This window comes from Squalius cephalus (assembly GCF_949319135.1).
Source record: "Squalius cephalus genome assembly, chromosome: 14".
NCBI classification, from domain to species: Eukaryota; Metazoa; Chordata; class Actinopteri; order Cypriniformes; family Leuciscidae; genus Squalius; species Squalius cephalus.
In genome coordinates, this window is record NC_137135.1 from 12,943,002 (window position 1) to 12,960,931 (window position 17,930).

The 17,930-nt window shown below is 43.4% G+C and overlaps 1 protein-coding gene across 2 annotated transcripts in view; it reads left to right on the forward strand.

The window, feature by feature from the left end:
• Window positions 1-5,061: 5,061 nt before the first annotated feature.
• The window catches only part of LOC307171459 (lysozyme g-like), a 42,434-nt gene continuing 29,565 nt past the window's right edge, over window positions 5,062-17,930 (forward strand). The window contains exons 1-3 of one of the 2 annotated variants that reach the window (XM_079893072.1): window positions 5,062-5,685; window positions 5,769-5,888; window positions 6,066-6,191. In XM_079893072.1, the coding sequence (XP_079749198.1) occupies window positions 6,183-6,191 (9 nt within the window). In that variant the 5' untranslated portion in view covers window positions 5,062-5,685; window positions 5,769-5,888; window positions 6,066-6,182. The remainder of the gene's footprint in view (window positions 5,686-5,768; window positions 5,889-6,065; window positions 6,192-17,930) is intronic. The other variant, XM_079893071.1, reaches the window with a different exon arrangement.

The window sequence follows — 17,930 nt, forward strand, 5'->3', positions numbered from 1 at the left end:
TAGAAATCATCTCGCGACCCCTGCGCCGGGGCCGGTGGGTCGCGACCCCCACTTTGGGAACCACTGTTCTAGAGAACGCTGCTATAGCCGCCACATAAACTTTGAGCGTGGAAGGGGTCCTGCCCTTATCCAACAGCTCTTGTAGGAAGGAAAGCACCTCCGTCACTCCACAGTCTGTGGGCACCAGCCCGAAAACACTGACCATTTCGAGGAGTAGAGACGTCTCGTAGACAGAGCTCTAGCCTGCATGATCGTGTTTAACACTCCCTTAGGCAGTTCAACATGTACCCGTTGATGGCCCAGACATGAAGGGACCACAATTCCGGGTGAGGATGCCAGATCGAGCCGTGGGCCTGAGAGAGGAGGTCTCTCCTCACTGGCACTGGCCACGGGGCAGTGCTCGCTAGCTGCATCACAACTGGGAACCAAGGTTGGTTTTTCCAGAACGGTGCTACGAGCAGTACTGAGCATCCTTCTTCCCTGATCCGCTCTATTACCTGAGGCAGGAGAGAGACGGGGGGAAAAGCATAGAGCGGGCGGCGGGGCCATACATGAGCCAGCGCGTCCCTGCTCTTGGAGAAAAATTCAGGGCAGTGAGCGTTTTCTTGAGACGCGAACAGGTCTACTTCCGCTCTGCCAAATTTCTTCCACAGCAGTTGGACTGTCTGTGGGTGTAGAGACCATTCGCCTGCCGGAACATTGTTCCAGGACAGTCTGTCTGGTCCTATGTTTAGGAGCCCTGGCACGTGCGCTGCTCTCAGCCAGCGCAGGTTGTGCTGAGCCCATACCAGGAGGCGTTCTGCTAGCCTGTGCAGGTTCCTGGACCTGAGGCCGCCCTGGCGATTTATGTAGGACACCACAGACATGTTGTTCGAGCGGACCAGGACGTGGCGTCCTTTTATTTGGGGACAAAAACGCGTCAGCGTGTTGTCTACTGCCAACATTTCGAGGCAGTTTATGTGCAGAAGCTTCTGACCACTGGCCGAAGAACGGTCTGCCCTCGAGCAGCGCTCCCCATCCCGAGGTGGATGCGTCCGTAGACACCACCCTCACCCTTGAGGAAGTCCCCAGGCTTACACCTGATTGGTACCAGTCGTCCGCTTTCCAAGGTTTCAGAGCTGTGACGCACTTCTGATTGACCTTGAGACGAAGCAGACCGGATGTCCACGCTCGGCGTGGGACTCGCGCTTTCAGCCAGAACTGCAGTGGGCGCATGCGGAGCAGGCCCAGCTGGAGCACTGATGATGCTGAGGCCATGAAACCCAGCATCTTCTGAAATTTCTTGAGCAGGACAGATGCGCCGCAGCGGAAAGAGTTCGCTGCACGCTGAATGTCTACCGCGCGCTGTGGTGATAGTCGCGCTATCATGGACAGCGAGTCCAGCTCTGTGCCCAGGAAAGATATCGTCTGACTGGGGGACAGAGAGCTCTTCGCCCAATTGACTCTGAGACCCAAATTCTCGAGGTGATCGAGTAAAATGGTCGTGTGCTCTATGAGCACTGAGCGAGATTGCGCTAGAATCAGCCAATCGTCCAAATAGTTCAGTACTCGCACGGCCCTCATTCTGAGGGGTGCGAGCGCCGCATCCATGCACTTCGTAAATGTACGGGGTGCCAGGGATAAACCGAACGGCAGGACTGTGTACTGATATGCCTGGCCCTCGAAGGCGAATCTCAAAAATCGCCTGTGACGTGACGCTATCTGTATTTGAAAATACGCGTCTTTCAGATCTATTGACACGAACCAATCTCCTCGGCGAATCTGCGCAAGGATTTTTCTGGTCGTGAGCATCCTGAACTGTCGCTTCACAAGCACTCTGTTCAGTTGCCTTAGATCTAGTATGGGTCTGAGACCCCAGTCTTTTTTCGGTACCAGGAAGTATCTGCTGTATAGCCCTCCTTCGCTCTGAACTTGAGAGAGAGGCTCTATGGCCCCTTTGCTCAATAGTTTCGCCACTTCGGCTCGAAGTAAATGTGCTACTTCTGTTTTTACCGTGGTCTCGACGTGCGCCGTGTAGCGGCGAGGGCGTCGGTGAAACTGCAGCGAATAGCCTCTTTTTATAATGTCTAGCACCCACTTCGAAACCCCAGGAAGCTTTGCCCATGCATCTGCATGAATAGCTAGGGGTTGAATACGAAGCGTTCTCCGTTCGCTCAGCGATGGAGAGGCTTCGGTGTGCTGTAACACAAGCGTCACGCCGTGACATTTGAGGCCGGGGGGTGCGCTGATAACAGCGGGCAGATTGCCCGCGCTCGACTCCTCTGCGGCGGTCAACCGAGAGGGGGAGGGCTGGGCGAGTCCCGTAGGAACTGTCATGTCTGTGTGTGGATGTGGGTGCGGGATAGCGGGCACATTTTCCACACCGAAAGCATTGTTCGCTTGAGTGAAGCCACGCTGGTTTCGTTTTTACAGAAACCGTGAGACATGCATAACGTAGTGTTTGTGGGCACTGGGTAGTGGGCACATTTACCACGTTTGATGCGCAATCGATCTGAGTCGATTTTATGTGCGCGAGCCCTGTGTGACGGGCTGTGCTTGTGTGTAGAGATGGGCACTGGGCAGTGGGCATTCTTTCTACACATAAAACACCATCGGCCGTGGCCGGGACACCAGAAAATACACTCTCTTGGGGATTTATCTGGGTAGCCGTGAAAACGGCATTTGTGTGCAGGCAAGCGGGCGACAGAACCGGCTTGTTGGCTGCAGAAAACACTGGACCAGTCACATTTGCTGGAACTGGACGAGCGAATAGCTTTGGTGAAAGTCCGGCCGCGGCGGGACTCGAACACCGTCGTTTTCCTAGGCGTGCTAGGACGACTTCGGGGCCTCTGGCTTTACCACAATCCTAGGCCGCGGGCCACGCATTGCGGGGCGGCGGCCGGATGAGCGAGAGCGCGCTCTCGCGCTTCGGGCCTGGCGGCGCTGCGAAGTGGCGGCAGTGGGCGGTGGCTGGGGCTGTGAGCTCTGTGCAGACGGTTTCGCACTGCCTGCTGCAGAGCTGGAGTGCTTCATAGCCTGTGACGCTTTCTGTACCGGAGGATCCGAAGAGGCCAGCGGGAGAAAGCGGGGCGTCGAGGAATGCGGTGCGCTCGGACTCGGCCATCTCTGAGAGCGTTAGCCACAGGTGCCTCTCGGTTACAGTGAGAGAGGCCATACTCCGTCCAATAGCCTGTGCTGCAGACTTAGTCGCACGGAGAGCGAGGTCCTTTCTCGTCCAGCTTTCGGAGGAGATCGGCCTGGAAGATCTGCAACGTGGCCATGGTGTGCAGCGCTGACGCAGCTTGCCCGGCGGTGGAGAAAGCGCGGCGGAGCAGGCTTGACGTTGTGCGGCAAGCTTTTGAGGGTAGGGCCAGCTTAGCGCGCCATCCAGCGGAGGCAGCGAATGGTATCCCCTGTTCTTGGCATCGTCAATTGCAGAGAATGCCAAAGAAACAGATGGACGCACTCTAGCTGAATAGGGGGCGTTCCAGGACTTAGCGACTTCTTCATGTAGCTCAGGAAGAAAAGGCGCTGGTTTGGACGCAGGCGAAGCGCGCTCCCCAGGCAGGAAAAAGCCATCCAGCCGGTTGTGAGCGGGCTGCTCGGGCGAAGACCACTCGAGGCCGAGGCTCGCCGCGGCCTGTGCGAGTACTCGCAAGAGCTCCATCTCGATGGACGCTCTCTTGCCTGACGATGTGCGGGCAGGGGGCGCGAGATCCTCAGAGCTCGCCCAATCCTCACTGCCTGACGCCAGGATAGAGCAGGAATCATCCTCTCCCAGCAGGGCTTCTTCGTCAGCGATGTCGACGGAAGTGGCGGCAGACAGCGGCCGCTGTCCGTCAGGAAGAGAGGCTGACGAAGCCGGTGAAGCAGGCGGGCGAACCGGCGAGCTTTGGCGGCTGGGGGAAGGTTCCGCGACCCGCTGGGCACGGCGCTTTTTACGGCGCGACACCGCGGCGGGCGGGGGAGCAGTCTCGGCGAAGAAAGCCAGGCCAGTCCTCAGAGTCGCCATGGGCAATAGCTCGCAGTGAGGGCACCCGCCGTCAGCGAGCGTGAGAGCTGCATGTTCCTCACCCAGGCAGGAAACGCAGATCACGTGGCGGTTCCCGTCGCTGAGTGTGGCTCTGCACGAGCCGCAGGAAAGCATCTTAAAACACACACACACAATACAGAGAGTAAAAGGATATAAGCGCCGGAAAGCGCAGCAGGAAGGCAAGGAAGGCGACGCGGCCAGCGACTTCAGTGACTTGTCCCGCTGAAGGTGCTCTCTCTCAGACGGCGCGGCTTCTCTCCAGCTCCAGCGATGTGTGTGCTTCACTTGAAGGATGAAAAATCAGATAATAGCTGCCTGTGAGCGGTATTTATAGGCCTAGACCACGCCCGTTTCGGCGGGATGTGACGCAGCGGGCGCGAAGCACCCTCATTGGGTCTGGCGTCACGCCAGGCCTCGATCGATAGGCTGCTGCAGTTGCCGCAGAGCAGCCAATAGGCGCGCGTGCTGCCTCGCCTATGTCTGTATGCTGCCGCAACGCGTTTTGCATTATTGAAAAATTAAGGATAATTTTTGGCTTCAATATCTCGCGGAAAAAGGATTTTCCCCTAGCGTAAGATATCTTACGCAGTACGAGAGACCTCTCGTAAGAGAACGTGAAGATTTCTACTTTACGAAAAGTGTGGTGTGCTCTGATTGGCCAGCTGACCCAGTGTGTTGTCATTGGTCGAACTCGAACACCTCGAGTCTGTTTTGGAAATGTAACATCCCTTACCATAGAGCTGGTAAGTCCCGCCCATCCGTAAAACCCCAAGCGTAAAACTTTTTGCTAAGGTCGATATTGTCCCCACCACTTTTGAAACATCTCGCGGCACGAATGTACCAATACAAATAAATAAAACATCTCCAATTAACTAACAGAGCATTCATTTTGTTCGTTTGTTAAATAAGAGGCGATCTATCGCTGAAATGTGCTGTTTTTGAAATCAAGTGCAGTGCTCGTTGCCGCTGCGATCAGTGGCGCATATGTTTGTTTGTGGCTCGCGCACAGTCTTCTCTCGAACGCGCGCTTCAGTCCGTTGTGGAGAGACTCTCTATTCGTTCCGGTGAAATTAAAAAACAAAATGCACACAAACGTTTCCCTGCCTGATATACAACCACTGGTAAATATCGGTTTTGATGAGGAAAAAAAAAACTACACGAGTGTGGATTAGAACCCAGAACCTCTGACAGACTTGGCAAAAGTTCTACCTCTAGACCATTTATATACACGTTTAATATTGTATTTTCAGCACTAACAACATATATTAGACCTCATTAAACGACAAATTAAATCAAATGTACTATTTAAATCGATTGTTGGACATCGTAATGTTATTGTACATCTGATTTATGATTTAGCATTGTGTTAGCAACGCTTTTTTTATTAAACAGTTTTATTTATTTACATTAGTAAGCTACACATCGTCTTTCAAAACATGACCTGCGCGAAAGAGAAAAAATAAATAAATGCGTCATTGTACCCAGGACTTCTGAAAATGCACTTCCGAATGCCTCTCTGTCTAGCACATTTTGCACAACCCACCCCTTTCTGAACAGACATAATGAAACTGAAGCATTCTTTGTTTCTTTCTGTATAGGCTAGTCACTCAGTTCTTCACACAGGATGAATCTGCAGGTCTCCGTCATTCTTCTTTTCATTTCTCTCACTGGAGGTACAGAAACAGCAAGTACTGAAATGCATTATGTGCTAATCATACTGTAGAGCGCTAACTTAATGTCTCTCTCTGTCTGTAAGGTTATTCTCTCAAGTGTTACTCCTGCGCATCTGCTTTGACGGATTCCTGTGAAGCAAAAGTGGAGATATGTGCAGCTGGAGTTTCTAAATGTTCGAGCACAAGGCTGGAACAATCCATCGGTAAGTCCAGTATAATGTGAAAATCTGCTGTATTTAATACCACTGATTTTCCAGTATAATGTGAAAATCTGCTGTATAAGTAATACCGCTGGAGAGAAAGTATAGGCTACTTGTTAACTGCAAATCTTGGAATTGTTTTATTATTTTATTATATGGACATTTATGTCTTTTTTACAGGTTCCACTAAGCTGTCCATCACAACTAAAGGGTGCGCACCTGAATGTGAACCAGGGACTTTAACGCTACCAACTGGAGGGACAGTGACTAAGAGCTGCTGTAACACTGATCTTTGCAATGCAGCAGGTATTGGCCTTTGTTTGATCATGCGCTAGCAGTTTGATTTCATCCACAGTAACTTAAAATCAGGAAATTATACAAACAATAATTCAATATGAACAAGTGATTGTTAATAAGCAGCACAATATCAAAAGTAGTCAAGAATAGTGTAAAGTTATACCTGCATGAAAAGGAGAAGCTTATGAATTAGTCTAGTACTTTCTAGTACTACTTTAGTCTAGTAGTTTTATTGTTTTAAAAAAAAACTGTGAGAAATTGATCAACAAGGAACATGCAGTTTTCATAACTATTGTTATCATTAGGGGCCAAGCCCCGAAGGGGCTATGGCACCTATTGTATCTGTTAGTTTTCTTATTATTATTATTATTATTATTCTTCTTCCTCCTCTTGAAGTCTATGGCAGCCCTATGAACCATACATAGGAAAATGATGAAATTTGGCACACTTGTAGTGATGGTAATGAAAAGTAATTGTAGCAATTTTTGAGTCTCTAGGACCAACTCTATAGCGCCACCAGCAGTTCAAAAATCCAACATTGAAATGGTTATAACTTTTGAACCCTTTGATCTAGAAAAATGAAACTTAGTACACCTGATTTATCTCATCATGCTGATCAGAACCAATATCTTACATCAAGACTCCGCCCATTACAGTAGTGGCCATTTTGAAAAGTACAGTATGCAGTTTTTTTGCTACTCCTCCTTCAAAATTGGTCTAATTTTGTCCAAACATGTACTCAAATGATCTTCGGACTGAGCCGCATAAAAGTACTGTCCCCGATTTTTTTGCTATATTGGAAAAAAAAAAGTTATGATGTCGCAAACTTAACGAGGTCGACCCAAAATTGGTTCAGAAGCTATAGCTCGGCCAAACTTTGATCAATCGAAACGAAAATTGGTACACTTCATCGGAAGCATGATCTGAGGTTCCATGCCAAAGTTGGGAACAGCGCCACCTACGGGTCATGAGATATGGAAAATGCATATTTTGGCCAATAACTTATGAACAGTTTGTCAGAAAATTATAAACTTGGTGTCTATCGATTCCTTGGGTCATGACAAATCCGTGGATATCGATTTTGCCATGATGGGATGTACCACGTGTCCGCCATTTTGAATGATGTCATAATTTGCAATATCTTTTAAACTATTTGAAATTTCTTCACCAAATTTGGTATGGATCATCATTAGCATGGCCCGAAGGTACCTGAGAAATTTGATCACAGCGCCACCTAGTGTTCCAGAGATATCATTGTTTTTTGAAAAAACGCTTATAACTTTTGCTAACATTGCTTGAAATTTGATTTCTTTATGTCAATATATTCCTTGGCTTATGCCGATTTCAACGATATCTCATATGTTATTTATCAACAATGTGACTGGCCGCCATATTGGAGTGAATGTAAAACAGTTTTTTCGCTACTCCTCCTTCAAAATTGGTCTAATTTTGTCCAAACATGTACTCAAATGATCTTCGGACTGAGCCGCATAAAAGTACTGTCCCCGATTTTTTTGCTATACTGGAAAAAAAAAGTTATGATGTCGCAAACTTAATGAGGTCAACCCATAATTGGTTCAGAGGCTGTAACTTGTGAACAGTTTGTCACAAAATCATAAAATTGGTGTCTATCGATTCCTTGCGTCATGTCGAATCTGAGGATATCTATTTTGCCAGCATTGGATGTACCACATCATAAGCTATATTAGCATTAAGTTAGCTTAGCATGCTAATCTCGTTAACATGATTTTGTGTGCTCATTCACACACTGAAGCCTCTCCTCTGCAGCTTTGTAAAACATGTCCTCTGGGTGGCGCAAGTGGTTCAACCATGCGTCATGAATCCCGAACCATTGTGGTCGTGGGTTCGAGACCAGTGTGGGGCGACTTTGAAATTGTGTATAAAATAATAATTTAAATTCCTTCCGGCTCTGCACTGCTGTTGGTGCTTAAATGCTAGCTGTGCTGCTGTAATTGATGTGCTTACTGTGCTTGATGTACATTAAATTTCTGATGTTTTGCTCTTCTGGCTCCGCATTGCGCTACAGCGGCTGTTGCTTGCTCTGCCTTGCAGGGCTTGGCCCCGTATTGCTGCTTGCAGCTATATTTAGGGGCCAAGCCCCGAAGGGGCTATGGCACCTATTGTATCTGTTAGTTTTCTTATTAGGGGCCAAGCCCCGAAGGGGCTATGGCACCTATTGTATCTGTTAGTTTTCTTATTATTATTATTATTATTATTCTTCTTCCTCCTCTTGAAGTCTATGGCAGCCCTATGAACCATACATAGGAAAATGATGAAATTTGGCACACTTGTAGTGATGGTAATGAAAAGTAATTGTAGCAATTTTTGAGTCTCTAGGACCAACTCTATAGCGCCACCAGCAGTTCAAAAATCCAACATTGAAATGGTTATAACTTTTGAACCCTTTGATCTAGAAAAATGAAACTTAGTACACCTGATTTATCTCATCATGCTGATCAGAACCAATATCTTACATCAAGACTCCGCCCATTACAGTAGTGGCCATTTTGAAAAGTACAGTATGCAGTTTTTTTGCTACTCCTCCTTCAAAATTGGTCTAATTTTGTCCAAACATGTACTCAAATGATCTTCGGACTGAGCCGCATAAAAGTACTGTCCCCGATTTTTTTGCTATATTGGAAAAAAAAAAGTTATGATGTCGCAAACTTAACGAGGTCGACCCAAAATTGGTTCAGAAGCTATAGCTCGGCCAAACTTTGATCAATCGAAACGAAAATTGGTACACTTCATCGGAAGCATGATCTGAGGTTCCATGCCAAAGTTGGGAACAGCGCCACCTACGGGTCATGAGATATGGAAAATGCATATTTTGGCCAATAACTTATGAACAGTTTGTCAGAAAATTATAAACTTGGTGTCTATCGATTCCTTGGGTCATGACAAATCCGTGGATATCGATTTTGCCATGATGGGATGTACCACGTGTCCGCCATTTTGAATGATGTCATAATTTGCAATATCTTTTAAACTATTTGAAATTTCTTCACCAAATTTGGTATGGATCATCATTAGCATGGCCCGAAGGTACCTGAGAAATTTGATCACAGCGCCACCTAGTGTTCCAGAGATATCATTGTTTTTTGAAAAAACGCTTATAACTTTTGCTAACATTGCTTGAAATTTGATTTCTTTATGTCAATATATTCCTTGGCTTATGCCGATTTCAACGATATCTCATATGTTATTTATCAACAATGTGACTGGCCGCCATATTGGAGTGAATGTAAAACAGTTTTTTCGCTACTCCTCCTTCAAAATTGGTCTAATTTTGTCCAAACATGTACTCAAATGATCTTCGGACTGAGCCGCATAAAAGTACTGTCCCCGATTTTTTTGCTATACTGGAAAAAAAAAGTTATGATGTCGCAAACTTAATGAGGTCAACCCATAATTGGTTCAGAGGCTGTAACTTGTGAACAGTTTGTCACAAAATCATAAAATTGGTGTCTATCGATTCCTTGCGTCATGTCGAATCTGAGGATATCTATTTTGCCAGCATTGGATGTACCACATCATAAGCTATATTAGCATTAAGTTAGCTTAGCATGCTAATCTCGTTAACATGATTTTGTGTGCTCATTCACACACTGAAGCCTCTCCTCTGCAGCTTTGTAAAACATGTCCTCTGGGTGGCGCAAGTGGTTCAACCATGCGTCATGAATCCCGAACCATTGTGGTCGTGGGTTCGAGACCAGTGTGGGGCGACTTTGAAATTGTGTATAAAATAATAATTTAAATTCCTTCCGGCTCTGCACTGCTGTTGGTGCTTAAATGCTAGCTGTGCTGCTGTAATTGATGTGCTTACTGTGCTTGATGTACATTAAATTTCTGATGTTTTGCTCTTCTGGCTCCGCATTGCGCTACAGCGGCTGTTGCTTGCTCTGCCTTGCAGGGCTTGGCCCCGTATTGCTGCTTGCAGCTATATTTATTATTATTATTATTATTATTCTTCCTCCTCTTGAAGTCTATGGCAGCCCTATGAACCATACATAGGAAAATGATGAAATTTGGCACACTTGTAGTGATGGTAATGAAAAGTAATTGTAGCAATTTTTGAGTCTCTAGGTCCAACTCTATAGCGCCACCAGCAGTTCAAAAATTCAACATTGAAATGGTTATAACTTTTGAACCCTTTGATCTAGAAAAATGAAACTTAGTACACCTGATTCATCTCATCATGCTGATTAGAACCAATATCTTACATTAAGACTCCGCCCATTACAGTAGTGGCCATTTTGAAAAGTACAGTATGCAGTTTTTTTGCTACTCCTCCTTCAAAATTGGTCTAATTTTGTCCAAACATGTACTCAAATGATCTTCGGACTGAGCCGCATAAAAGTACTGTCCCCGATTTTTTTTATTCTTCTCTGATCAAAAGTTATGACGTCGCAAACTTAACGAGGTCGACCCAAAATTGGTTCAGAAGCTATAGCTCGGCCAAACTTTGATCAATCGAAACGAAAATTGGTACACTTCATCGGAAGCATGATCTGAGGTTCCATGCCAAAGTTGGGAACAGCGCCACCTACGGGTCATGAGATATGGAAAATGCATATTTTGGCCAATAACTTATGAACAGTTTGTCAGAAAATTATAAACTTGGTGTCTATCGATTCCTTGGGTCATGACAAATCCGTGGATATCGATTTTGCCATGATGGGATGTACCACGTGTCCGCCATTTTGAATGATGTCATAATTTGCAATATCTTTTAAACTATTTGAAATTTCTTCACCAAATTTGGTATGGATCATCATTAGCATGGCCCGAAGGTACATGAGAAGTTTGATCACAGCGCCACCTAGTGTTCCAGAGATATCATTGTTTTTTGAAAAAACACTTATAACTTTTGCCAACATTGCTTGAAATTTGATTTCTTTATGTCAATATATTCCTTGGCTTATGCCGATTTCAACGATATCTCATATGTTATTTTTCAACAATGTGACTGGCCGCCATATTGGAGCGAATGTAAAACAGTTTTTTCGCTACTCCTCCTTCAAAATTGGTCTAATTTTGTCCAAATATGTACTCAAATGATCTTCGGACTGAGCCGCATAAAAGTACTGTCCCCGATTTTTTTGCTCTACTGGAAAAAAAAAGTTATGATGTCGCAAACTTAACGAGGTCGACCCATAATTGGTTCAGAGGCTGTAACTTGTGAACAGTTTGTCACAAAATCATAAAATTGGTCTCTATCGATTCCTTGCGTCATGTCGAATCCGAGGATATCTTTTTTGCCAGGATTGGATGTACCACGTCATCATAAGCCATAAGCTACATCAGCATTAAGATAGCTTAGCATGCTAATCTGGTTAACTTGCTTTTGTGTGCTCATTCTTACACTGAAGCCTCTCATCTGAAGTTTGTGATTGTACATCCTCTGAGTGGTGCAGTCTGCTAAACCATGTGCTTCTAATCCTGAGCCGTTCTGGTTGTAGGTTCGAACCCTGTGTTGGATGAGTATAAAAATTGTGTTGATTCCTGTTTTGTTCAGGCATTTTTCTAATCTATTGCGCTAATGCTGCTTGTTTTGATTTCATCCATAAGTACTTCTGAACCTATCTGTTCTTCATGTACATTCTATTTCTGCTCTTTTTGCTCTTCTGGCTCCACATTGGCTAACCATAAGTTACATTAGCATTAAGATATCTTAGCATGCTTAACTGGTTGAGATGCTAAGTAATTCTTTTGTGTGCTTATTGTGTGCTCATTCTTAATCTGAAGCCTCTCCTCTGCAGCTTAAGCGTAAAATGCTAAACCATGTGCCATGAGCCCAAACCATTGTGTTACAGACATAGTGTCTTTCTGAAAAGTAACTCATTAGAATATGATATGTGGCACATTCATATAAAGATTAACGCTTGACTTGATTTATTGAACTTTGGCATCTTGGTAAAAATGTAAAAAAAAAACAGTTTTCCCAATGGTACTACTAGATGAGTAACAGTCACATCACCCAGAGGTTGTGAGTTCGAGTCCTGTCCAACTTCATAAAATGGTTTCTGTATTTTCCAGTTAAGTATTTTTTTAATCTTTCTTCTGGGATTAGAAACATTGTTTATTCTATGTTGAGTCTCACCTGAAGTCTTGAGTATTCAGAAAGTTTTGTGATCAAAAATGATTTCTATAGCAGTCCTTGACAATCTACTATTCTTGCAATGTAAGCATTTTCTTCATATTAATACTTTTTGCCTTTATGTGTTCATTCTCATGTCAATTTCCTTTTATGCATTGTGTGTAGTGAGCTAGAGAGTAGAAGGGTGTGATTTGATGTTGTCATGGTCTAAGTAAACCTATTTTTTTTTAATTAAGCTGGCTTTTATAAATTAAGTTAACTACATAAACTATTATACATGCATTTGTTTGGTTTAAAGCTTTAAGTATTGTTAAAGTTAAAATTAACATTCAGGTTGGACAACGTTTTAACTATTGTCCTGAAGACACTTACTAATTTTAGTATTTCAAAACAATAAAAATTCTTATTATTAGGGGCCAAGCCCCGAAGGGGCTATGGCACCTATTGTATCTGTTAGTTTTCTTATTATTATTATTAGGGGCCAAGCCCCGAAGGGGCTATGGCACCTATTGTATCTGTTAGTTTTCTTATTATTATTAGGGGCCAAGCCCCGAAGGGGCTATGGCACCTATTGTATCTGTTAGTTTTCTTATTAGGGGCCAAGCCCCGAAGGGGCTATGGCACCTATTGTATCTGTTAGTTTTCTTATTAGGGGCCAAGCCCCGAAGGGGCTATGGCACCTATTGTATCTGTTAGTTTTCTTATTAGGGGCCAAGCCCCGAAGGGGCTATGGCACCTATTGTATCTGTTAGTTTTCTTATTATTAGGGGCCAAGCCCCGAAGGGGCTATGGCACCTATTGTATCTGTTAGTTTTCTTATTAGGGGCCAAGCCCCGAAGGGGCTATGGCACCTATTGTATCTGTTAGTTTTCTTATTAGGGGCCAAGCCCCGAAGGGGCTATGGCACCTATTGTATCTGTTAGTTTTCTTATTATTATTATTATTATTATTCTTCTTCCTCCTCTTGAAGTCTATGGCAGCCCTATGAACCATACATAGGAAAATGATGAAATTTGGCACACTTGTAGTGATGGTAATGAAAAGTAATTGTAGCAATTTTTGAGTCTCTAGGTCCAACTCTATAGCGCCACCAGCAGTTCAAAAATTCAACATTGAAATGGTTATAACTTTTGAACCCTTTGATCTAGAAAAATGAAACTTAGTACACCTGATTCATCTCATCATGCTGATTAGAACCAATATCTTACATTAAGACTCCGCCCATTACAGTAGTGGCCATTTTGAAAAGTACAGTATGCAGTTTTTTTGCTACTCCTCCTTCAAAATTGGTCTAATTTTGTCCAAACATGTACTCAAATGATCTTCGGACTGAGCCGCATAAAAGTACTGTCCCCGATTTTTTTTATTCTTCTCTGATCAAAAGTTATGACGTCGCAAACTTAACGAGGTCGACCCAAAATTGGTTCAGAAGCTATAGCTCGGCCAAACTTTGATCAATCGAAACGAAAATTGGTACACTTCATCGGAAGCATGATCTGAGGTTCCATGCCAAAGTTGGGAACAGCGCCACCTACGGGTCATGAGATATGGAAAATGCATATTTTGGCCAATAACTTATGAACAGTTTGTCAGAAAATTATAAACTTGGTGTCTATCGATTCCTTGAGTCATGACAAATCCGTGGATATCGATTTTGCCATGATGGGATGTACCACGTGTCCGCCATTTTGAATGATGTCATAATTTGCAATATCTTTTAAACTATTTGAAATTTCTTCACCAAATTTGGTATGGATCATCATTAGCATGGCCCGAAGGTACCTGAGAAATTTGATCACAGCGCCACCTAGTGTTCCAGAGATATCATTGTTTTTTGAAAAAACGCTTATAACTTTTGCTAACATTGCTTGAAATTTGATTTCTTTATGTCAATATATTCCTTGGCTTATGCCGATTTCAACGATATCTCATATGTTATTTATCAACAATGTGACTGGCCGCCATATTGGAGTGAATGTAAAACAGTTTTTTCGCTACTCCTCCTTCAAAATTGGTCTAATTTTGTCCAAACATGTACTCAAATGATCTTCGGACTGAGCCGCATAAAAGTACTGTCCCCGATTTTTTTGCTATACTGGAAAAAAAAAGTTATGATGTCGCAAACTTAATGAGGTCGACCCATAATTGGTTCAGAGGCTGTAACTTGTGAACAGTTTGTCACAAAATCATAAAATTGGTGTCTATCGATTCCTTGCGTCATGTCGAATCTGAGGATATCTATTTTGCCAGCATTGGATGTACCACATCATAAGCTATATTAGCATTAAGTTAGCTTAGCATGCTAATCTCGTTAACATGATTTTGTGTGCTCATTCACACACTGAAGCCTCTCCTCTGCAGCTTTGTAAAACATGTCCTCTGGGTGGCGCAAGTGGTTCAACCATGCGTCATGAATCCCGAACCATTGTGGTCGTGGGTTCGAGACCAGTGTGGGGCGACTTTGAAATTGTGTATAAAATAATAATTTAAATTCCTTCCGGCTCTGCACTGCTGTTGGTGCTTAAATGCTAGCTGTGCTGCTGTAATTGATGTGCTTACTGTGCTTGATGTACATTAAATTTCTGATGTTTTGCTCTTCTGGCTCCGCATTGCGCTACAGCGGCTGTTGCTTGCTCTGCCTTGCAGGGCTTGGCCCCGTATTGCTGCTTGCAGCTATATTTATTATTATTATTATTATTCTTCTTCCTCCTCTTGAAGTCTATGGCAGCCCTATGAACCATACATAGGAAAATGATGAAATTTGGCACACTTGTAGTGATGGTAATGAAAAGTAATTGTAGCAATTTTTGAGTCTCTAGGTCCAACTCTATAGCGCCACCAGCAGTTCAAAAATTCAACATTGAAATGGTTATAACTTTTGAACCCTTTGATCTAGAAAAATGAAACTTAGTACACCTGATTCATCTCATCATGCTGATTAGAACCAATATCTTACATTAAGACTCCGCCCATTACAGTAGTGGCCATTTTGAAAAGTACAGTATGCAGTTTTTTTGCTACTCCTCCTTCAAAATTGGTCTAATTTTGTCCAAACATGTACTCAAATGATCTTCGGACTGAGCCGCATAAAAGTACTGTCCCCGATTTTTTTTATTCTTCTCTGATCAAAAGTTATGACGTCGCAAACTTAACGAGGTCGACCCAAAATTGGTTCAGAAGCTATAGCTCGGCCAAACTTTGATCAATCGAAACGAAAATTGGTACACTTCATCGGAAGCATGATCTGAGGTTCCATGCCAAAGTTGGGAACAGCGCCACCTACGGGTCATGAGATATGGAAAATGCATATTTTGGCCAATAACTTATGAACAGTTTGTCAGAAAATTATAAACTTGGTGTCTATCGATTCCTTGAGTCATGACAAATCCGTGGATATCGATTTTGCCATGATGGGATGTACCACGTGTCCGCCATTTTGAATGATGTCATAATTTGCAATATCTTTTAAACTATTTGAAATTTCTTCACCAAATTTGGTATGGATCATCATTAGCATGGCCCGAAGGTACCTGAGAAATTTGATCACAGCGCCACCTAGTGTTCCAGAGATATCATTGTTTTTTGAAAAAACGCTTATAACTTTTGCTAACATTGCTTGAAATTTGATTTCTTTATGTCAATATATTCCTTGGCTTATGCCGATTTCAACGATATCTCATATGTTATTTATCAACAATGTGACTGGCCGCCATATTGGAGTGAATGTAAAACAGTTTTTTCGCTACTCCTCCTTCAAAATTGGTCTAATTTTGTCCAAACATGTACTCAAATGATCTTCGGACTGAGCCGCATAAAAGTACTGTCCCCGATTTTTTTGCTATACTGGAAAAAAAAAGTTATGATGTCGCAAACTTAATGAGGTCGACCCATAATTGGTTCAGAGGCTGTAACTTGTGAACAGTTTGTCACAAAATCATAAAATTGGTGTCTATCGATTCCTTGCGTCATGTCGAATCTGAGGATATCTATTTTGCCAGCATTGGATGTACCACATCATAAGCTATATTAGCATTAAGTTAGCTTAGCATGCTAATCTCGTTAACATGATTTTGTGTGCTCATTCACACACTGAAGCCTCTCCTCTGCAGCTTTGTAAAACATGTCCTCTGGGTGGCGCAAGTGGTTCAACCATGCGTCATGAATCCCGAACCATTGTGGTCGTGGGTTCGAGACCAGTGTGGGGCGACTTTGAAATTGTGTATAAAATAATAATTTAAATTCCTTCCGGCTCTGCACTGCTGTTGGTGCTTAAATGCTAGCTGTGCTGCTGTAATTGATGTGCTTACTGTGCTTGATGTACATTAAATTTCTGATGTTTTGCTCTTCTGGCTCCGCATTGCGCTACAGCGGCTGTTGCTTGCTCTGCCTTGCAGGGCTTGGCCCCGTATTGCTGCTTGCAGCTATATTAGCAATTGTTATTGTCAAAATAACAATTCTTCTTCTTCCGCAAATGGGAGTCTATGGCAGCCCTATGAACCGTAAGTAGGAAAATGATGAAATTTGGCACACTTGTAGTGATGGCCATGAATAGTAAATGTAGCAATTTTTGAGTCTCTAGGACCAACTCTATAGCGCCACCAGCAGTTCAAAAATACAACATTGAAATGGTTATAACTTTTGAACCCTTTGATCTAGAAAAATGAAACTTAGTACACCTGATTGCTCTCATCATGCTGATCACAAACAATATCATACATTAAGACTCCACCCATTACAGTAGTAGCCATTTTGAAAAGTACAGTATTCAGTTTTTTCGCTACTCCTCCTTCAAAATTGCTCCAATTTTGTCCAAACATGTGCTCAAATGATCTTTGGACTGAGCCACACAGAAATGACTGAACAGATTTTTTTGCTATACTGGAAAAAAAAAAGTTATGATGTCGCAAATTTAATGAGGTCGACCCAAAATTGGTTCAGAGGCTGTATCTCGGCCAAAAATTGATCAATCGAAACAAAAATTGGTACACTTCATCGGAGCCATGACCTGAGGGTCCATGCCAAAGTTGGGAACAGCGCCACCTATGGGTCATGAGATATGGAAAATGGCTATTTTGGCCAATAACTTTTGAACAGTTTGTCATAAAATCATAAATGTGGTATCTATGGATTCCTTGCGTCATGCCAAATCCGTGGATACTGATTTTGCCAGGATGGGATTTACCACGTGTCCGCCATTTTGAATTTTGACATAATTTGCAATACCTTTTAAACTATTTGAGATTTCTTCACCAAATTTGGTATGAATCGTCATCAGCATGGCCCGAAGGTACCTGAGAAGTTTGAGAACAGCGCCACCTAGTGTTCCAGAGATATCATTGTTTTTTGAAAAAACGCTTATAACTTTTGCTAACATTGCTTGAAATTTGATTTCTTTATGTCAATATATTCCTTGGCTTATGCTGATTTCAACAATATCTCATATGTTATTTTTCAACAATGTGACTGGCCGCCATATTGGAGCGAATGTAAAATAGTTTTTTCGCTACTCCTCCTTCAAAATTGGTCTAATTTTGTCCAAACATGTACTCAAATGATCTTCGGACTGAGCCGCATAAAAGTACTGTCCCCGATTTTTTTGCTATACTGGAAAAAAAAAAGTTATGATG